The 23,422-nt window shown below is 48.4% G+C and overlaps 1 protein-coding gene across 4 annotated transcripts in view; it reads right to left on the minus strand.

Annotated features, from left to right (window-relative positions):
- The window catches only part of USP9X (ubiquitin specific peptidase 9 X-linked), a 1,749,911-nt gene that overhangs the window by 76,051 nt on the left and 1,650,438 nt on the right, over window positions 1-23,422 (minus strand). For 3 of the 4 annotated variants that reach the window (XM_086934127.1, XM_086934125.1, XM_086934126.1), the window contains 2 exons: window positions 12,758-12,978; window positions 12,571-12,659 (listed from right to left, as the gene is read on the minus strand). In XM_086934127.1, the coding sequence (XP_086790253.1) occupies window positions 12,571-12,659; window positions 12,758-12,978 (310 nt within the window). Of the gene's footprint in view, window positions 1-12,570; window positions 12,666-12,754; window positions 12,979-23,422 lie in introns of all 4 variants that reach the window. The other variant, XM_086934124.1, reaches the window with a different exon arrangement.

Genomic DNA, 23,422 nt, shown 5'->3' on the forward strand with positions numbered 1-23,422 from the left:
AGGGGAGGCACACGTGCAGTCTGGCCACAAAGCGACACTGCAGGTTACCAGCTCAGGCAGGTCTGAAATAGCAACAGGCCATGTTCACTCCCGATGTAGGCCCAGCGATGCCGCCTCAATCAGCGATGGCCTCCAGACCATGGTTTATCGGGAATCACCCGCTACATGACACAGCATCGCTCACTAAGTAAAGTGTGACGCCTGGTAGTGCTCCAAATATTACAATGATACACCATTTTCTTACCTTCAGTAACTTCTTATCTGGTAGAGACTATCAGGCTGCAGATTCCCAGGCGTCAGACTGAATCTGGAAATTTTTCGTGAGCAGTACCCCTGCGAGTCGGTAGGTGGCATTGTTCGGCTCTATGTGGCATGGTTGGTGTCCTACGCACCAGACGTGACATTCACAATACCTATATAGGCACCATCTAGGCGCTCCAACATCAATTACGTTTTGCAACTTTCCACGCCAGAAGCACAGAACCACAATATACACTGCCCACTGGTGTAGAAAACTTGGATCCTGAAAGGGGAAAGCCCTGCCCCAAAAAATATGTTTGCGGAGAGGATTGGTGGGTTGGTAAGGAATCGGCGGCTACACAGTCTTTACCAGATAAGGTGTTACCGAAGGTAAGTAACTTGTTCATCTGATACGTCTAACCGCAAATTTCTAACCTTAGAAAAGATACCCAAAAAATACCTCCCAGGAGGTGGGTCCGACCAATTTCACATAAGGATGTCCTGCATGATAGAAGAAGCAAAGTGCTCATCCCTACGGACCGGACTATTAAGGCAGTAGTGCTTGATGAACGCACTCTGGGAAGCCCACATTGCTACCCGACAGATGTCGAGAACCGGAACACAGCGAGCTAATGCAGTGGTTGCAGCTTTAACTCTGATGGATTGAACATGCAAACCCTCAAGGGGTTGCTTCTTAGCCAGTGTACAACAGATTTTCATACAGAGCACAATCTATCACAAAATGATCCTCTTCTGTACAGCTCGCCCTTTCTTTGCACCGACATACCCAATAAAGAGTTGGTCGTCCACCTGTACTCTCATGTGCGATCAAGGTAGAACAAGAATGCGCTTTTTGGGTCCAGATGGTAAAGTAGTTCCTCTTCCTTGGAGGGATGAGGCAGAGCATAGAAAGTAGGCAGAGTGATGGTTTAGCCAATGTGAAATGAAGGGATCACTTTCGGAAGAAAGGAAACCCTCGATCGAAGCACCAGTTTTACCGGGTAGATGTTTAGGTAAGGAGGCTTGGATGACAAGACTTGAAACCCACTGACTGTCCAGGCAGTTGTTGTAGCCGCCAGGAAGGTAGACTTGATGGTAAGGAGCCTGAGAGGACAGCTATGTAGCTCAAACGGAGTACCCATCAGGAACGTCAGGACCAGATTAAAATCCCACTGAGGCATAATGAAGGGAGGAGGAGGAAACGAACAAGTTACTTACCTTCGGTAACGCTTTTTCTGGTAGATACAGTATCTGCCTGTGGATTCCTCACCTTGTGAATATCCCCTTGCGTCAGCAACATTCGCAAATTCTTTTTGTAGCTTCGCGCCGACGTGGACTTGGACGTCAGACACGGCATCGCTCGCGACTCCGCTGACGTCACAGACGCCTACAATAGGCCCACGCCGGCGTGATGACATCAGTTCCGCCCTTTTTCCGTGCCTTCGAGGCACACGGACAGACCAATGACAGTAGATATATACACAGTATACACAGTACACAATAGTCAAGGTAACACACACAGTGTGAAGCAAATGCAGTAAAACATTTGAAATAACACATTTTCTTGACCATGAAATAAATACATTACAGTAACTCTGGTATAGAAGAGTGGACAATAAGGGGAGGCGGGTGGGTCAGTGAGGAATCCACAGGCAGATACTGTATCTACCAGAAAAAGCGTTACCGAAGGTAAGTAACTTGTTCTTCTGATAGATACATCTGCCAGTGGATTCCTCACCTTGTGAATAGAGTCCCACAGCAGTCCCCACTCCCGGAGGAGGGTGTCCACTCTTCTAAACCAGGAAGTCCTGGAGGACAGAGCGCGCAAAGTGACCTTCCCTCCTCACTTCGGTATCCAAGCAGTAATGCTTCGCGAAAGTGTGGAGGGAGGTCCAAGTTGCGGCCCTGCAAATATCCTCTACAGGCACACCTCTAGACAATTCTGAGGTTGACGACTTAGCCCTTGTAGAATGAGCCCGTATACCCTCTGGTGGTTCCTTATCGGCCAAAGAGTAGCAGATTTTAATGCAGAGGACGATCCATCTGGACAATGTTCTTTTATAGACCGCTCTTCCTTTTTTTACAACCAGCAAAACCAATGAAGAGCTGGTCATGCATACGACAGTCTTTCATTCTGTCCATGTAATAGCTTACCGCCCTCTTAGGGTCTAGACGATGCAATCTCTCCTCCTCCTTGGAAGGGGGAGGATAAAAGGTTGGGATGGTAATGGATTGTCCAAGGTGGAAAGGAGTCACCACCTTAGGGAGAAAAGCAGTCTGGCCCTAAGAACCATTCGATCAGCATGAATGGTCAAGAATGGGGGCTTGGAACTAAGAGCTTGAAGCTCACTTACCCTCCTTGCTGAGGTTATTGCAACGAGGAAGACTGTCTTTAGAGTCAAAAGCCTCATAGGACATTTGTGAGGGGGCTCAAAAGGAGCACCCATTAAAAAGGTCAAGACAAGATTTAAGTCCCACTGAGGCACAATAAAAGGAGTAGGAGGGAACTTATGAACTTAAGAGATGGCTGGTCTGGCAAGCAGAAAAATGCCGACAGCGCTGAAAGATAGCCCTTAACTGTGGCAACAGCAAGCCCTTGCTGCACCAGAGAGAGAGCAAACTGAAGAACATCAGATAAATGGGCTTTCAAAGGGTCAATAGATTTCTCTCCACACCATGCAACAAATTTTGACCATCTGTATGAATAGATGGACTTAGTGGAGTCACGCCTGGCTGATAAGATGACATCCACCACATCAGGCGGGAGAGAAAAGGAATTCAGGTTGCCCCGTTCAATCTCCAGGCATGAAGGTGTAATGTCTGGAGGTGGGGGTGTAGAACCTGCCCCTCCATCTGAGAGAGCAGGTCTGCCCTGAGAGGGAGACGGAGCGGCGGGTGAGAGGAGAGGTGGAGAAGATCTGTATACCACACCCTTCTTGGCCAATCCGGGGCGATCAATATGACTTGGGCCCGGTCTTGGCGAATCTTCCTCAGAATCAGAGGAATTAATGGTATGTGAGGAAACGCGTAAAGGAGTGGACTTCCCCAACTCAACTGAAACGCGTCCCCCAAGGCTCCTTGCATCTGATACTGGAGACTGCAGAATGACAGGCAGTGAGCATTCTGGCGAACATGTCCACCCGAGGAGTTCCCCACATCTGAAAGATGTCGCGAACTACCTCTGGATGGAGCCTCCACTCGTGGTCGGCCGAGAACTGCAGACTGAGATTGTCTGCACGAACGTCAGAACCCTGGCCAGATGATTTGCCATCAGACAAATCTGATGGTCCTGAACCCAGGACCAGAGCCGCAGTGCCTCCCTGCTGAGACACTGCGACCCCACTCCTTCCTGTTTGTTGATGTACCACATCGCGGTCGTGTTGTCCGTCAGGACTTGAACCGACTGACCGCGAAGGGAAGGGAGGAAGGCCTTGAGCGCCAAACGTATCGCCCGCAATTCCAGAAGGTTGATGTGAAGCAACCTTTCCTCTGGAGACCAAAGACCCTTGACCTCCAGATCCCCAGATGAGCACCCCACCCTAGAGTGGATGCATCCGTTATTACTGTGGCCACCGGATGAGGCAGATGAAAAGGCTTCCCTTGAGACAAGTTGCCTTCCACGCACCACCAAGACACATCCGCTGCAGCTTCTCTGGAGATCCTCACTGACTCCCTGAGATCCCCGTTGTTGTTAATACCACTGCATGCGGAGACACCACTGGAGCGCCCTCATGTGCCAGCATGCATGGTTGACCAACAGAATGCATGAAGCCATCAGACCGAGCAGGCGAAGGACCTTCAGGACTGGAAAAACCGCTCCACTGAAAAATAAAGGAATAATTTCCTGTATGTCGCGAATCCTTTGAGAAGGAGGGAATGCACGACACACAGTTGTGTCCAGTACCGCACCTATGAACAGGTTGCGCTGGAGGGCACCAGGTGAGACTTGGGTACATTTATTGAAAAACCCAACCTGTACAACAACTGGGTTGTCTCCTGCAGATGTTGGAGCACTTTCTCTGGAGACTCTGTTTTGATCAGCCAGTCGTCCAAATAAGAGAATACCGGGATTCCCGACCTTCTGAGATGTGCTGCCACCACTGCCATCCCCTTGGTGAAGGACTCGAGGCACAGTGGTAAATCTAAAAGGAAGGACCGCAAACTGGTAGTGTTGCGACTCCACCGTAAAACGGAGATACTTCCTGTGCCACTTCAGGATTGGTATGTGAAAATACACATCCTGCAATTCTAGCAACACCATCCAGTCTTCTTCCAGCAGCGCTTGAAGAACCTGTGCAAGGGTGAGCATCTTGAATTTCTCCCGTTTCAGATAGAGATTAAAGATCCTGAGATCCAGGATTGGACAAAGTCTGCCATCCTTCTTGGGGATCAGGAAATACCGGGAGTAGCATCCCTGACCCCTTTCCTGCTCTGGGACCACCTCTATCGCACCCTTTCTTAACAGAGTCTGTACTTCCTCCTGTAGAAGTAACAGATGTTCCTCTGTGCAATAACCTTGGCAAAGAGGGTAATTGGGAGGGAATACCCGAAAGGGAAGGGCATACCCATTTTCTACGAGATTGAGAACCCAAAGTTCTGATGTAACCGATTCCCAATCCCGTAGAAAGTAGGTAAGCCGACCCCCCACCGGACCCACATGATCCTGAATGGCAGATCTAGGGCTGCTTTTCTGAGGTTGGGGGGTTGGAAGAGAGGGAGGAGGCAGAAGCTTGACGTCCCCGAGGACGAGCCTTTTGCTTTCCCCTGTATGACCTATACAAGGTATTTTGCTGCTGCTGCTGCTGTTGTTGCTGCTGACCTTGTCTATAGGTCCAAAATGAAGAGCGTCCAAATCCTCTGAACTTCCTGGTCGATGAACTTCTTACTTGAAGACCCAGAGATTTAGCAGTTGCTCCGCTGTCTTTAAACCTCTCTAAGGCTGTATTTGCCTTCTTGCCAAAGAGTCCAACTCCATCAAATGGCAGATCCAACAGTGCTGCCTGTACGCCTGCAGAAAAATCAGAGGATCTTAGCCAAGCTGACCTTCTTGTGGCTACCGCAGTGCCCATGATCCGTGCCATAGAATCAGCAGTATCCTGACTGCTTTGGATAACTTGTCGTGCTGCTGCTTGAGTATCAGACAACACCTCCTCAAAGTCACCCCTGCAGTCATCCGGGATCTTAGGAACCAACGTGCGCATTGAGTCCATAAGTGCGTGCACATACCTCCCCATGAGACAAGTGGCATTTGTTGACTTTAACGCCATACTTGCGGAGGAGAATGTCTTCTTGGCCACTTGATCTTGCTTCTTAGCCTCCTTGTCACCAGGCACTTGGGGAAACGCACCAACTGACTTCTTAGAACACGCAGCTTGAATCACCAGGCTTTCAGGAGAAGGGTGAGATGTTAAAAAGGCAGGGTCTTCTGGTGCCACCCGATATCTCCTCGCCACACTTTTTGATACAGCAGGTGCAGAAAGCAGCTTTTTCCACACCTCCATAATGGGTTCAGTTAAAGCCTCATTAAATGGGAGTAACGGCTCCACTGCTGAGCTCGGTGAATGTAGTACTTCCATCAGCAGATTTGACTTAAGTTCAACAGTTGGTAATGTCAAATCTAAAAGACCTGCTGCTTTCCTCATCACCACATGATATGGCTGGACTTCCTTCGAAGGCGCATCTGGACCTGATGGTAATTCCCACTCTGGGGAAAAATCTAGGCCACTAGCATCAGCCAGCTCTTCGAAGCAATCCTCATCCAGCTCACCTTCCTCCAGATCTGGATGAGACTCGATGTACCTTCGTTCCTCCATGAGGTGTGCTTCCCTCCTGGACCTCTCCTTTACACGCCTCGCAGCCGGATCCACCATCGACTCCGACGGAGCCGGAGCCGACGTCGGTACCGAATCCGATGGCCCAGTTGGAAGCTCTAGAGGTCTGCTTGGAGCGGGAGACGCCGGCCGAGCCTGTGACTACCTCGGCGGAGCCGGGTACTGCCACGGCGGCGTCGGGGCTGGCATGAACGGAGCCGGAGCATAAGAGAGTGGAACACCCAAATTGAATGCCAGTGGACCCATGGGACCCGAAGGTGCACCAGAGGGGTACCATGCCCTTGAGAATTCGCCATACATAGCGTACAGGGACGCTGATGGGTCTTGGCCTGGTGCAGGAAAAGGTGGATGAACACCTTTCTCGAGGTTGGATCGAATCCGGTTCTTCTACATGCGCAGATTCATCCTCCTCTACAGGGACTTCCTCCTCCTCCTCCTCCTCTCGAGCCGGTGACGGTGTCTGAGACGGATTAGAAGCCGGAGCCGGAGATTGAACTTGCGACTCTCTAGTATATGGTATTGAGGTACCCACGGCATTAGTGCACCAGGGGTCTCCCATGGGCTGCAGCATGTATTATGCCACCGATTGGAGCCCATAAAAACTGGGTTTGCAGAGCCGCCATCGCAGGCTGTGTGAAATGGTGCATGCACCTTTAACTTTAGATAGAAGGTTTCCCTTATAGGTCAAAAGTGCGGTGACTGGGATATGTCACCCCAAGGTAGGTCCTTCAGTCGAAGGGTAGGGTGCATATTTCTAAGTGTGTGGGTACCCCTGCTTGAGTCCGTGTCCGTTTGCCGTTGCCAAGGCTTGTAGGCTCTCTTCACGAAAGATCTTCAAGCTCCAAGAAGCCCTACCCTCCAGTGTTGCACAGCTCCCAGACTGACGTCCTGCCTGCATCCTCAGCATCATGGACCTTTATTTCCTGTGGGTTGTTGAGGCTTCCCTGCGAATCCCTGTACCTGCTGCCCGAGGGGGCTCCATCGATTCCTGCTGGCTCTCCTGCGTGCTGAGGGATAGTTCTGACTTACCCTTGCTGGGATAGTGCCACAGACCTTGCCGGTCTGCAACACGGCATCTTCTCCCACAAACCGCAGTTTGCCAAGGCTTGTAGGTGGACCTGACTGCCACTGACTTTCCTGCACCCGTCGACCAGCATGGTCTCCCCAGCTGCTGCTTCAACTGCCCCGTGCTTCAGCAGGAACCTCCGACAAGGTCTGGTGTTGTGCTCCTGAGCCTCATGTTCACCTCTGGGTGGTTTGGACTCTGTCCCCCCACGGCTTTAAGGTTTGTCTTATCTGGATTCCAAGTCCTGCTTCCACTGGCCTGGTCCACGAGACTCTGTAGTTGCTGATCTTCTACAATCTGCCACTGCTGTCAACAAGAAGTTCCAACACCACTTCACATCTATGCACCTGGGCTCCCTGGTGTATCTGGGTTTCCAGGGTATCCACGGGTGGGGTGAGTCTCCGACCTCCCTTAGCCAAGTGGTTCCGTTGGGGTCCTATGGAAAGGGTCCTAGAACAATAAAAATCCAACAGCGACTTCAAGTATATCGTTTGCACCCCCCCAGGGGCCCATGTATTTTTCTTATGCTACTTATCTATTTCTGAAGTATTTCTTGAGTGCATTTGATATCTCCAGGTAGGAGATATGCAAAGTCAATGTCTAGTGTGTGCTAATAAATACAAAGTATTTTTATACTCACCTGGTGTGGTTCTTTCTTATGTGTAAGCTTGCTGGCTGAGTGACTGTAGTGGTAAATGCACCCGCTTTATACCCTCCTGAATAAGCCTTTGCTGCTCTCCACAGCTACCCCTTGAGAGCTTTGGTTTTCAGGGACCTAAACACTATCACTAAGGTTTGTCTAGACTCAGTGCCCAATGCCTCACCATAGGTGGACACTATATACGGAGCCAGCCTCCATCTGTATCATTGCCTGATATCCTGGACTCGCCATTTGGGAGGATAGGCCTGAAATTGTACTGGGTCCAAAACAGCTCTGATGAAAGGGAGGGCCTGCAAGGGAGTCAGGTGTGACTTCGGCACGTTGATAGTGAACCCCAGCAAATGCAGGAGGTACGCAGTTGTCTGAAGGTGGGAGAGGACAGCCTGGAGAGAACCCGCTTACAACTGCCTGTTGTTGAGATAGGGGAAGCCTGGCACCACTGACCTCACCAGATGAGCTGCAACCACAGCCATCACCTTGGCGAACACCCAAGAGGCACTGGTGAGGCCAAAGGGGAGCACGGAGAACTGCAAATGCTTGTGGCCCACCCTGAACCACAGGCAGGATGGGATTATGGAAATTTGCGTCCTGCACTTGCAATGCCACCATCCAGTCTCCAGGGTTCAGGTCAGATAGGGCCTGAGCAAGAGTGAGCATTTGAACTTGAGAAGTTGAGAAAGTGCAGATCTAGATTAGGATCAAGGCATCTGTCCTTCTTGGACACAAGAAAGCAGAAGGAATAACAACCACAACCCACTTCTGATGTTGGCACACTCTCTCTATTGCTCCTTTGACAAAAAGAGCCATCATTTCCTGGCGAAGAAGAGATAGGTGGTCCGCTGTCTTAAGTAGGTGACATGGGGGTGGAGGGTAAGGGGGGTGGGGGAGTAGCTCCTTTGGACAATCTGCAAAACACATCTGTCCGATGTTACGGACTACTAGCGAGGCTAGTGAATACTGCCACCCAATGAGTGCCAATTGATGGTAAACAGGCAGACTACAAGGGTTTGGAGGCCGCAGCAGCTAGGAGGGTGGTGGACTGACCTGACCCACTGGGCTGATAGATTCTGCACCCATGGCCACGCAGAGGCTGGAAAGATTGTGCGCAGCGGTGGCTGGGCTGGTAAGGACGTGGCTCTACGCCCCTTACGTGACCACGAAAGGAGCGAAAGGCAGATTGAGGGTGATGAGGGGCCATAGAAAAGCCCAAGGACCAGGTCATATCCCTGCTGTCCATAAAGCACTCTAGTGCCAACTTCATCTTGTCTCAGAGGAAATGGGAGCATCACAGGGCATGTCCATGAGTGACATCTGCATATCCCCTGATAAGCTAGTAGTCAACAACCACGCTTGGCGTCGCAGGGCCACTGCAGACTAAACCAATCTGCCTAGTGAGTAGGTGATGTCAAGTCCACATCTAATGGTGAACTTAGCTGCATCCCTCCTGTCGGCAACAGAATGGGAGAGAATGCCCCAGGCCTCCTCCGGAACTGCTGGCAGCACCTATGCAATAGGTCATGCAATGTTCACTGACCTGAATGCCAGGCTTGTCGAAGAAAACATCTTATTGCCTAAATTGTCCAGCCTCTTAGAGTCCCGATCCTGCGGGACAGTTGGGAATGCGCCAGGATTTACATGAAAAGTGGAGGCTTGGACCAGCAAGCACTACAGGGTATGATGCTCTGTGAGGAGTTTACGGTCCCTAGGAGCGGGGCGGTAGGCATTAGTCCTGCTCACAGGAGCCCCTGTGCTGGGCTTGGACCAGGCCCCAAGCAGGACATCAATAAGTGCTTAATTTAATGGGAGAAGGGGTTCAAAAAGGGAGCACTCATGGCAGAAACACTTCCGTCAAGACATTAGTCTTGACTGCCATCGAGGGCAAGGTAAGATCCAGGACCTCAGCCACTCTTCCCACAACCATTGCAAATGATGTTCCTTACTCCATAGCCATGGTATGGGGAGAAAGCATGCCAGTATCTGGAGAAGTGTCCAGTGCGCTGGCTTCACCCAGATCCTCACACCAGTTCAAGAAGTCATAAGACTGGTATTCTTCAGGGTCCAGGGACCCCCTCCTATTCTTCCCCGAGTTCTAGCCCATAGGAATATTATTATTATTAATTAGCATTTGTTAAGCGCATGGCTACCCTTAAGCATCCCCGCGCTAGCAACAATATGCAGAAGGAGGCAAGATGGTTAAGGTAAATTCTGGAAAAGACAAGTCTTCAGCTGCTACCGGAATGAGAGGTGGTGGGCAGTTGAGCGCAGCTGGATCTGGAGGGTGTTCAATAGTCCGGCGGCATTGAAAGAGAAAGTGCGGCCCCCTGAACGGCTCTCTTAATTTGGGGTATCACTGCTAAAAACATGCTGGCTGACCGGAGGCATCTTGAAGGGCGGTGAAAGGCCATGAGAGAATGGTTTATCTTTGGGCTGATCCCGCAGAGCGTTTTATGTGCTATGCACAAGGATTTAAACCTTATCCGTTTGTTTATTGGGGGCCAGTGCAGTTTTTTTAGTGCTGGCTTGGCCAAATGCGAATAAGAGGTGTGATGGAGCAGCCTGGCTACGCAATTCGGTACCACCTGCAATTTCCTTGTGGTGGACTTTGGTAGAGGGAATTCCCGTAGTCCAGGCGGGAGAGTACCAGCGCCTGGACCATCACTCTTCGAGCTGGAGTGGGGAGGATTTTTCGCAGCATTCGGATGATACCAAAACAGGAGGCGGCTAACTTGACTGCTTGGTAGTTGGAGTCTCGTCTCCAATAAAGCTTGAGACATGACTGGTCAATCCACATGGCCACAGTTCCATAGAGGCTTCTAGATTGACTGGCATGTTATTTGGGTGTTTTAGCGATACCACTAGAGCTGCGTATCGTCTGCATAGGTAATGATCTGAATCCCATATGGGAGGACTAGCTCGGCAAGAGGTTTTAGATAAACATTAAATAGAGTGGGATATAATGATGAGCCCTGAGGGACTCTGCACGTTAGTGGCACACAGTCAACAGCAAAGACAAAGGACTTCAGGAGCAGGCCCTCTAGCGGTTCTCGGAGGAAGAAGAACGTCGAGGAACCTTTGACCACTGCGTCACCAAAAGTGTCATGCAATGTACCTGCAATGCCGAAGACCAAAGTTGAAAACATGAACTGCACCCTTCGGAGTCACGGTACAAAACTAGATACCACATGCAAACACAAGGAGGGTGCGGGCCGACAGGTGTCCACAGACCCTGAGGACTACCAGAAATCGGCACAGTAGGTCGTTGACAAACGTCGAGATAGGCCAAAATGGCCAGAGGTACTGCTCGCCAGATCCTTATGAAAGTGCAGAAAGGAAGAAACTTACGCCAGCTTGTCGGGGGAGGGATTATATGGCCTCTGATGACGTCACATCCAGTGGACGACGTCAATACGGAGTTGCTCGACCCCCTTTACAGATGCGCAGAGGAACTGCTGTGGAAAGTTTTTTGGATCAAGTATGGTGCCCGAGGTTAAATCAAAGGTGAAGAATCTGCGGCTAGAGATCTCTATCAGATGGAAGTTTTTACTGTTGGAGTTATTGTTGGCAAAACACTGTACTGCTATTAGATGGTTGATGCCAAAACCTTCACACTATGAAGAATGACAGATATATTTCGGAGTGGGCAGTGGCCGAGGAAGAGCACATGAAGCACAAAAGAAAGGATGAGAAACTGGAAGATGACCTATGGGCATGGGCAGCCATACTGGCGGCATTGTCCGACCCCCCTGGATGCACGAATGTTGTGAGGGGCTGCACTGTGGAGAAGAATGAGTGTTGCATGTGGTGTTAGCCTGTGATTAAGTAAATGGTTGCCTGTGTCTTTGCAGTTCCCCTCTACAAAGAGGCCAATGCAGCAATGTCTTAGAACTGCCCAACATGAAGACATAGTATTTAATGGTATTGTTATGGACATGACACTTCACTTGATGCCTGGCCACACAGCTATAAATGAAATTCAACTCCCAATCATAAATTATATTATATTGCACAATGTAGAATTCTCAAATATAATATTTTTGTTTATTCAATTATGGATTAAACTTTATTGTTTATATCACTTAATCATGCAAAGAGCGAAAACATATGAATACTTTAACAACATTCAATTTCTCTCAAAGGATGGTGAACAAAGTTTCTTGTAGTACTCAAAAACACAAATTTCATAAACATTCTTATGATGGAGATGCTCAATGCATTTCGGGATAGGGAATCCCTTCTTCAGGGGCCTCTATAAGTACAAAAGAAACTAAACTGAATATGAAAATTTTCTGTATAATGTACAAGGAGGAACACTCCAACTCTGTGATCCTGTAATCAGTACGTTAAGCCACAGAAACGTAAACTTAAAATGGTCAGTCACAAGTAGGAACCAAACTAACATGACATTTCCATCTGTGATAGTCATGCTCTGCAATAGGTCTGCACCTCTTACATTTCAAAGGTTTTGGAGGCACTGTGAAAATAATCCCCAGCGGAAAGTAGTGTTTTTATATGGAGTAGGTAAAACATGGTGTCCCACAGATGGCCAAAATGGAAAAAGGAGGAGAAACCATCTCTGGTGCGAGAAATAAATGTTGCAAGCCACTCTGCTGAAGTAAAACAGGTAACAATCCCCAGCTAGAACATCCTGGGCATAAACTTTGAATGTAGACCATTATACTTTATATCAACAAAAGAGTTGTTTTGCAATAGAAGAATATAACAGAGTTATATATATATATAATAATAATAATAATAAAAAGAACTGTACTAACCTATGAGTTTGCCAGGAGTCCTCAATCAACAAGATCTGGAGGAGGAGATCCAAATATGGTCGGAGTTCATATGTGTATGAATATGCAACCTTACATACATATAGAAAAAAAAGAAAAAAAATTTAAATCTAGAAATCAAGACTTAAAATATTCTCATCACATTGACAATATGTATTTTAATAGTTACCTGCCACAGAAGTTCGCTCAGGACTGTAGAAGAGAACTGTGGATTCTCCCAGCAGCAAAATCGGAGCAATTTGATTGTTTCCTCCGAATTACTGCAGTCTTCAATAATTTTCTTCACATAACTAGCTCTCACAAACAGAATATCAGCCACATTCTGCTGAAGTGCCATAATGGGCTGAGGTAAGTTAGTATCGCCGTAAGGGTTTGAATGTGGTGGGTTACCTAAAATACATGAAATATGATTAAAAGGAAGCAAGCTATACCAACTCAAGCACTTCAAATTACACTCAGACTCTTCAAAGGCATTTTAGAGCACACTCATTTCTCCACAAATACTCAATTAGTGTCTAAAGAATAATAATCATTTGGATCATCCTCTAAAGGGAGTCCAATATCTATCTGGTATATTAGTCTTGCCAAATGGCAGAAGTTTTGCTTGGTGACATTTTACAGTAAAATGTTTTAATAAAACAAATCAGAAATAGACCCAAAATCACTTTTCAGTACTTTTTTTTAATGTTAGGGCTTTCAAAGGCCAATATGTAGCCTTCGATTCCAAATCTTTCATGTCCAAAGACGTATGGTCCCGAGGCACTGCATGCTTTTTGTCTTTTCGAAGTCGACAAAATATCTTTGGACATTAATGTGGATACTTCTAATTTCTATGATGTTATGTTGTCAACATTGGAGTAATGGAAATTATTTTCTTTGCCTTTTTGGCGTTCTGAAGATCATCTGCGCCATCCCCAGGAAAACTAAGCTCTGCCATAGTTGGCTTTTAATTTGCATTCTTCCGGCGGTGGTACTTTTGGAAAACATTGTGGTTGTACCGAGCACTATTTTCGAAAATGTATGGTTTAAACAAAGAGCACAGAAAACACCCTCTGACACATGATCACAGTATATGCATAAATTACATAGTCTGTTACCAGCTGCAAACTTCTAGTGGCCATTTAGTCAAGATTTAAACAGGAGCGAAAACCTCAAAATGGTGTTTAAAAGAAAAAGAAAAAATAATTTGTATCTAAACATGCATTCTCCAGTCTGGACCACCTACAGTTGAAGTCTGCATGAAACCTGGATTTTTCAATGCCAATCTGTTTAGAAGTCTTATCTGCAGTTGGTGTCAATTTCTTCGGGCTTTAGTGCTAGAATTGTGGTTGGTCAGGGAACGTAACTAGACTCTCTGCTTTTAGGTCTGCTTCTGAACCCATTGGAAGAAGAAAGAATCTGAGAACGGTGGATGGGCATTAAGGATTTACAGTTGAGATCACAAGGAGTCATGTTACTTCCACCTATGGTTGATGCACAAAATGAAACGTTGCTTACCTGCAAGAAGATTTCCAGATTCAATCACTAATGGTGGAATAATTCACAGGGTGTGAATTTAGAACAGTTTCATGGTGCAAAAAGGGGAAAAGAGAGGTTTGGGCAGAAAGTTGCCTATGTATTTATTTTGTGTCAAGTATCGGTGGCCCAGTAGGACCTATATACTGTCACCTAGTGCTTTGATAGTGAATAAAATGTTTTTCGTGCTACAGACTGTAGCTCTGCTTTAAAAAAGAAATCTGTAGAGGGAGTCAATAAGTCATGACATTTATAAAGCGCACTACATTCCAGTGAGGGTCTCAAGGCGCTGGGAGGGGAGGGGGGGAGGGTAAATGGGGAATGGTGTTGCTGCTAGTAATCGAAAACCAGGTCCTGAGAAGTCTTCTGAAGGCCGGTAGGTCTTGGGTCTGCCGTAGGTTGGTGGGGAGGGTGTTCCAGGTCTTGGCGGCGAGGTGGGAGAAGGATTTGCCACCGCCGGTCGTTCTTTGGATGCGGGGGGCGGTGGCAAGGGTGAGGCTGGCGGAGCGGAGCTAGTGGGTGGGAGAGTAGAAGTTGAGTCGTCTGTTGATGTATGCTGGGCCGGTCTTGTGGAGGGCTTAGTGTGCGTGGATGAGGAGTTTGAGGGTTATCCTCTTGTGGCCGGGGAGCCAGTTCAGGTCTCTCAGGTGGGATGTGATGTGGCTGCGGCAGGGAATGTCGAGGATCAGACGTTCTGAGGCGTTCTGGATGCGTTGCAATCGTCTCAGGAGCTTGGCCAACGTTCCTGCGTAGAGGGCGTTTCCTGCTGGTGACCAAGGCCTGGGTGACTGTTATTCTCGTCTCAGTGGGGATCCACTTGAAGATCCTGCAGAGCATTCGGAGGTTGTTGAAGCAGGATGAGGAGACGGCGTTGACCTGTTTAGTCATGGAGAGGGTGGAGTCGAAGATGACCCCCAGGTTGCGTGCGTGGTCGGTGGGTGTCCGGCTGTTCCTAGGGTTGTCGGCCACCAGGAGTTGTACCAGGCTGAAGGGGTGGAGCCGAGGACGAGGACCTCCGTCTTGTCCGAGTACAGCTTCAGCCGGCTGTTCCTTATCCATTCGGCAACGGCCTTCATTCCTACCTGGAGGTTGGTTTTGGCGGTGTGGGGGTCTTTGGTGAGGGAGATGATCAGCTGGGTGTCGTCGGCGTAGGAGATGATGTTGAGGTTGTGCTATCGGGGGATGTGGGCGAGCGGTGCCATTTAGATGTTAAACAGCGTCGGGCTGAGGGAGCAGCCCTGGGATACGCCACAGAAGATTTGGGTGGCAGTGGAGCGGAAGGGGGGGGAGGCGGACGCTCTGAGTTCTGCCGGAGAGGAAGGAAGTGGTCCAGTCCAGGGCCTTCTCTTGGATCCCGGCGTTGTGTGACCGTGTTCGCAGTGTGCGGTGGCAGACTGCGTCGAAGGCGGCTGACAGGTCCAGGAGGGCTGCTATTTCTCTGCTGTCAAGCAGGGTCCTGATCATCAGTGGCGGCAAGGAGGGAAGTTTCGGTGCTGTGGTTGCTGCAGAACCCGCACTGGGACGGGTCCAGGATGCTGTTCTCCTTGGGGAAGCGGGTCAGCTGTTTGTTGACTTTTCTCGGTGACCTTCGACGGGAACGGTAACAGGGAGATGGGTCGGAAGTTCTTGAGGTCCTTGGGATCCGCCTTGGGTTTCTTGAGTAAGGTGTTTATCTCGGCATGCTTCCAGCTTTCTGGGAAGGTTGATGTCTCTAAGGAGATGTTGATTACTTTCCGGAGATGGGGTGCAATGGCTTTGCTGGCTTTGTTGAAGATGTGGTGAGGGCATGGGTCTAGCGGTAATCCGGAGTGGATGGTGTTCATGATCTCGCCGGTGTCCTAGTCATTGATGCTGGTCCATGAGAGCAGGCGGTTGGTGCAGGTGGTGGTCGTGGGGGCCATGGTTGTTGGGGCAGTCGTGGCGTTGAAGCTGCCGTGGATGTTGGCGATCTTTCGGTGGAAGAAGGTGTCAAACGCGTCGCACAGATCTTGCAAAGGTGGAATGTCGTTGGTGTTGGAGCTGGGGTTGGAGAGTTCCTTCACAATGTTGAAGAGCTCTTTGCTGTTGTGTGTGTTGTTATCCAGGCGGTCTTTGAATGAGACCCTCTTGGCGGTTCTGATGAATTGATGGTGTCTGCGGGTGGTGTTCTTGTGGGCTACGTGGAAGTCTGGTGTTCGTTTGCGGAGCCAGTTCTTCTCCAGTTTTCGGCATGTTCGTTTGGAGCCCTGGAGGTCTTCGTGAACCAGGTGGCTTTCTTGTTGGTGTGGCTGTTGGAGGGTGTCTTGAGCGGGGCGAGGGTGTTGGCGCAGACGATCCATTCTCTGAGGTTGTGGGCGGCGGTGTCGGGGTCGAAGGAGTCGGTGGGAGGGCTGTGTGGCAAGGGTGGTGGTTAGCTGGTCTTCAGTGACCTTGCTCCAGCAGCACCGATGCATCTGTTGGGTGCGTTGGTGCGTGGTGGGCTTCCTGAAGGTGAAGTGGATGCAGTGGTGGTCGATCCAGTGGGGTTCGGTGGTTTGGTTGAAGGAGACGTGGGGGCTTGCGATGAATATGGGGTCCAGAGTGTGGTCGGCGGCGTGGGTTGGTGTTGTCACAAGCTGTCTGAGTCGGAGGTTGGCGAGGTTGTCGATCAGGCTGGTGGAGTTGGTGTCGTCGTTGTTCTCGAGGTGGAAGTTCAGGTCCCCGAGGGGGATGTAGTCTGTGGAGGCGAGGGCGAGTGTGCTGATGAAGGCGGCGATGGAGTCGCTGAACTGCGGTCGGGCCCGGGGGGTCTGTAGACGACGGTTCCTCTGAGGGTGGTGTTGGGGTCAGTGTAAATCTGGAAGTGCATGTGTTCGGCTGTGCTGAGGGGGTCGTCCGTGTTGGTCGAGACTCTGATGGTGTTCCTGTGGACGATGGCGATTCCTCGTCCTACGCCATTGGTGCGGTCCCTGCAGGTGATCTTGTAGCCTTCTGGGATGGCTATGGCGATGTCGGGAGCTGAGGTGAGGTTCAGCCAGGTCTCCGTCAGGAAGGCGACGTCTGGGGAGGTAGAGTCGATGAGGTCCCATAGTTCGACGGCGTGTTTGCGGGCGGAGCCGGTGTTGAGGAGTATGAATCTGAGGTAGTTGGGTCCTTCAGTTGGTGGTTTTGCGAGTAGAGTGCTGGTGAAGCTGCAGTTCCGGCATGTGAAGGGTCCTTGGGTGTGCTTCGGGGTGGCCTGGTAGCAGGTGTGTTCTCATCCGGGGTTGATTGCGTGGAGGGTGCTGGCATCGTATCGCTGTCGGGCGTTGTGGTGTTTGCGGGGGCCAGGATTTTTGGCGCTGGGCGGGGATGGGAGCAGACGGGTGCGCCCGCTGGTCGGCTGCTCACCGGCCTCCATATAAGGGTAGGGATGCGAGGGAGGAGAAGATGGGAGCGGTGCGGCCTATGGGCGAGCGAGGGGGCGGAGCCGCAGGGAAGCAGCAGCGGGAATGGGGGCAGAGCGTGGTGCTAGAGGCAAAAGGGGGGTCGAGGACAACAGTAAACAAATGGCAGCAAGGAAAAAACAATTTAGTAAGGCAGGAAGGAAAAAACTATTTCACAATACCAGGAAGGGGCACAGAAGAAAAGTGGGCAACAGTAACAATAATACAATAGGCACTAAACGGAGTGGAGAGGCGACAAACCTTCGGCCGCGGCGGGGAGAGGAACTGACACAGCGGAGGTGTTGTGCAGCTTGGGCAGCGGCCTGACCTGCAAGCATGGTCAAGGGTCGCCCTGCTTCTATTATTGTAATTTGCTTTAATCTTTGCAAATTATCTGACAGCACACATTTAAAAAAAAAAACAGTTCTGTTTATTAACAATTCCGCAGAGTGATCACTTTATACAGCAAGCAATAATTACAGTTGTATCTTAAACTTACAAATCCAGCAGTTGGTCCGTACATTATTTCAGTGAGATAGTAAAGGATGATGTTGGCTACATAGTTCAGGGTGTCACTGGTTTGTCCGGGGGGTGAACATATGGGGGTTCACATATGTTACCACGATATACATTCCATTTAGTCCAAATCGCTATCCATTTCCGGGGACAGCCCCGTGCCGCATATACCGTTTTGTCCCGCACTATACACCAATCTATATCGTTCTCCAAGGCACTCAGTGTCGGTGGTGCTGAGGCTCCCCACAGGCGGGCGATGTTTCGTTTAGCTACTATCTAGCCAAGTGTTGCCCAGAGTTTACCCTTGGTGTTTAGGTCTGTGGGCTCCCAAACATTTGGAGACATCTTTTGGCTTCTAGCCGAATCTCCACCCCCCATACTTCACTCGTACACTCAAGTACTTTCCTCCAATAGATTTGGATCAACTGACATTCCCAAAAGATATGGAAGAAGGACCCCACTAGTCCGCAGTGTCTTTTACACAGCCCCTCTCCGCTTCTGTCCATCTGTACCAGTCTAGGACCCAAGAGATAAACCCTATGTAGGATTTTATATTGGATCAGTCTCACTTTCGCTGAAAGGGCGACTTCCTTCGGTGAGGAGAGTGCTTCTTGCCACTCATCATCCTCGAGGTCCAGGCCATCCCGTCCCCAGACAGCACCTATTTTAATGATGGGATCAACAGCCTTTTCACCAGTAGCATTGCCAAATACTTACAAATGCCCAGATTGCAAGCAGTATTCACAGATCCAAATGGATCATACATTTTTGATCAGGTGTCACATTAGGAAATGCCCAAGGCTAACCCATGGCATCAGTGATAGTATTACTTAAGAGCAAGTCACAGGGTTATTTAGCAAATACAAGTCAGCAGTTTTACATTGGTTATATGACTTTGCATAATGTCACTTTATCCCATATATTAACCTCCTCAGTTAATGCTTGAGCAGGAAAGTACTGGAACCCTGTTACAGCAAAGAAATAGTCATTAGGAAATGCAAGGGGCACTTCCTCATTTAATATGCTCTTAGAGGATGCATCCAAGCAACTAGCTCCATGCACTCGTACACTCAAGTACTTTCCTCCAATAGATTTGGATCAACTGACATTCCCAAAAGATATGGAAGAAGGACCCCACTAGTCCGCAGTGTCTTTTACACAGCCCCTCTCCGCTTCTGTCCATCTGTACCAGTCTAGGACCCAAGAGATAAACCCTATGTAGGATTTTATATTGGATCAGTCTCACTTTCGCTGAAAGGGCGACTTCCTTCGGTGAGGAGAGTGCTTCTTGCCACTCATCATCCTCGAGGTCCAGGCCATCCCGTCCCCAGACAGCACCTATTTTAATGATGGGATCAACAGCCTTTTCACCAGTAGCATTGCCAAATACTTACAAATGCCCAGATTGCAAGCAGTATTCACAGATCCAAATGGATCATACATTTTTGATCAGGTGTCACATTAGGAAATGCCCAAGGCTAACCCATGGCATCAGTGATAGTATTACTTAAGAGCAAGTCACAGGGTTATTTAGCAAATACAAGTCAGCAGTTTTACATTGGTTATATGACTTTGCATAATGTCACTTTATCCCATATATTAACCTCCTCAGTTAATGCTTGAGCAGGAAAGTACTGGAACCCTGTTACAGCAAAGAAATAGTCATTAGGAAATGCAAGGGGCACTTCCTCATTTAATATGCTCTTAGAGGATGCATCCAAGCAACTAGCTCCATGCAAGTCAACCATACACCATCCTCAACCTTAAGAAGTGTACCATATTTTATCTACCTTCCCCAACCACCAATGTCAAGTGATTCTACTGACTGTGAACTGACTTTCTCTACATTATCTCTCTCTACACGGTCTATAAATTCAGACAGTCTTTAAGGTGCTCTATCTGTCTCTGACTCCTTTGTTGCCAAAGTTAACAAACGGGGCACCATCAGTATCACTAAGAGCTCCACTGGTCGGGTTGGATCTTCCACTCTTAATTCAGATCTGCACTGGTAGATGTACCCCTCCAACCTTTTGGTGAGTCGCCTCTTCAGCCCTCTGCAGGCTAGGCTACTGTGGACACGACACAATGTCACTGGGCAGGAATGTCCATCTAGTAGCCATGGAGCTGCATTGCCTTTGACCAACATTCTAGCAGTGCCTGCATATAAATCGGTTTAAGCTGCCCATAATCCATCTTGAATTGAAGAAATTCCGTAATTCCATTTCTGGGAGCGACATTCATATTTTGATAGACATCATCACCACTGTCCACTGTATCAACAGACAGGGTGGTGAGGGGACATGGGTCATTTGTTGACAGCAATGTGCCTGTGAAAGCAGACTTAGTGATAAGGAATATTGCCAGTAGTAGCTCACCTCCAGTCTTCTTCAATATTTTCGCCTCCCACTGGAGGACCTCAAAGGTGAGCAGCATTCCAAAGTGACAAAGGTGATTTTCACCAGACTGGGCTTTCCATTTGTGGATCTCTTCGCCACAGGCTCTATGCCATACACTTCTTTCTGAATGTTTTTCTGAGGGGTGCCTCCACCTGATATTAGAGTTAAACAGTGGGATACAAGCCTGTACCCATGAACCCACATATCAAACAGACAAACAAAGTAAATAGGCTCAGGCAGTTTACAGTTGTTTCCATAAGGTGATACGCAATAGAAAAAACAACAATTATGAGAAGGTCTCCTTTACACAAATTACAAATGAGAATCACTGTGTATAAGGTTGACAACTATGTCGACGGCGTTTCGATCCTTAACCGTAGGATATAGGATCATCATCAGGACTTTTGGATACAGTGCCTGAAAACAATTGCCTGTTATTTACTTCAGAATAGCCCTGTGGGCAAGGGCTTATGTGAACGTGTCAGGATTGCAAGCGAGGCCCATGAACCAGAGTAATTCAGACCGAGTCACGGGAAATTCGGTGTGTGCGGGATGAGTGTCCTCGCATTATCGGCATGGATCGGTTTACTCACATAATAATCGGGAAGTAATTGTCCTCTGAATGGAAGCAATACTGTGATGGTCCTGGGTTGGTGCGCAAAGTGAAATTGGCGGCATTGCCGCCACGACTTCCACAATAGGTCCGATTTCACTTCGCGCCTAGTACTGGTAGTTGCAATCAACACACAGTGCCCACACCACAATTACTCAATACCTGTTTTCAAAGGGTAAGAAACCAATTTATTGTCACTTCCCTAGACAGCGTTACTATGTGTCCATTATTTTATATCTTTTTCATATTTGCAAAAACTCATAACAGAAAAGAAGACAATAGATTCAAATATTTACAAGGCTAAAAAGACTTTGTACATACATTAAAGACAAACATTATTTACACATTAGAAAACATTTCCACATCAAGCATTACAAAAAAATGATGATAATTATATCACAAACAACAGTTATTACAATCAATTGATGAGAAAAACTAAGTTTGGGGGAGAAAAAATAGGTAACTCAATGACTTATAGACGGTTGAATACTGGACCAGCCGGTCCTGGTATCCTAAAAATGGCAAATTATTTCTCCCAAACAACACTGCCGACGCGTTTCAAGACCAGGCGCAAAGTCACTGGTCTTTCATCAGGGCTGTGGATTCTTTGTGTCTGCAAGATGCAAAGACATTGTTTTACGTAACCTAGCATGTGGATTCCTTATTTCCATACAATGGCTACAAACAGTTATAAGCTACATACCAATTCTGTTTGAAGGAGGACTTCGTGGAGGGTCTAGTGATGGTCCTGTTGCTAATTAATGTGGCCGAAGAGAGATGCCTAAAAAGATTTTTTAAGCATGTGTGTAAGTTGCAATTTTTGGCTGTTCGTTTCTCTAATAACGAAAACAGATCAAACATAGAGGGGGAAGCGTACCTTAATCATAAGGAACTGCCGAATTGCAGCGGGTTCAATTGTGCGGCGTAACCATCAAGGTTGGATCTACAATATGATGGAAATTTGCGTTACTGGCGAGACAGCATACAACCAGTGTGTCACGGTAGATAAAATCTACCAATCAAGGAAGTTAGCCTACCTTCATTTGTTTTCTTGTTTTTAAATGAAAGGAGTGCCACTATCACCGCCCTGTTGGAAACAAAACGCGACCTTAGCGGTATGTTCAAGCGTGTAGCAGCACACGTTTAACGCTTAGTAAAGCAGTCTGGGCGATTACCTGCCACTCTGCCACTGCTCGAGAATGCTGGGGTCTGGTTTCTCTCAGTAAAGATGGCCGCCGCTATTTCCTGTTTGTTTTATGCTCAAACTGGAGCCGAGCATTCTGGGACTTGTAGTCCCTGTCATTAAAACAGCTAGCAAATGCACCGGGGAGGCTCGCAAAAGAGCGCCCTATTTATGGCACATTAGCCCGATCAAACTTGTGTTTAATAAAAGGCAAATTGGTGCTTAACCCTGTATTTATTGGAACTAGTGTAGATATTGATACAAAGTGTGACTCTAGCAGCCTGTAATTATTACAACATTCATAAGACATCTCAAGGCCAGGGACCAAGTGTAGTATCGGTTTCATGAAATAGATCACAAAAACCAAAGGACAAACCAGGGATGTCAAACCGATGCAAGTCAGGACAAAAGGGGTCTCTTAAATTTGGTTATATGTGCGCTACCTCAGACAGGTTGTTGAGGCCAGTTTGTGCGCTATTAAACTTTAGAATAGGGTAGGCCTCTTTCTGTAACAGAACGCGCTCGACGTCATGGCATTTGGATTTAGAATTTATGGTATACAGTACAGACCATTTGAACTCTTGTTCGTTGTGGTCTTTTTCGCAAAAATGCTCGACCATTGGAGCAGACAAGTCATGTCTGCTCCAATGGTCGAGCATTTTTTGGCAATTTGGCAGTTCGGGCTGGACTGTTCCCATGAGGCACAGGGTCAGACTGATTTGCATATAGCCATGTCTGAACTGGGGTGGCAGAGTGGGCTAAAGAACGGTGATGGATTAAACTCAGATCTTTTGACTGGGTGTGAGTGTTTGATTGATTCAGGTGCTCCGTCCATCACCACCCCCTTTTGTACCGCTTTTGGCCGCCATAAGTGTGGCAGGGTATGCTCAGACGTGAGTCCCTTGCTCACTTTGCCACTGGATTCAAGCAAGCTGGGCTGAAGACGGCTGGAATGCCAGAAACCGGTCCTCGGAAGCTTGTTTCCGGTCCAGGGAAGTCATGGCTTGGCAGTTCGGGCTGGACTGTTCCCATGAGGCACAGGGTCAGACTGATTTGCATATAGCTATGTCTGAACTGGGGTGGCAGAGTGGGCTAAAGAACGGTGATGGATTAAACCCAGATCTTTTGACTGGGTGTGAGTGTTTGATTGATTCAGATGCTCCGTCCATCACCACCCCCTTTTGTACCGCTTTTGGCCGCCATAAGTGTGGCAGGGTATGCTCAGACG

The sequence above is a fragment of the Lissotriton vulgaris genome, chromosome 8, assembly GCF_964263255.1.
Source record: "Lissotriton vulgaris chromosome 8, aLisVul1.2, whole genome shotgun sequence".
Lineage (NCBI taxonomy): Eukaryota > Metazoa > Chordata > Amphibia > Caudata > Salamandridae > Lissotriton > Lissotriton vulgaris.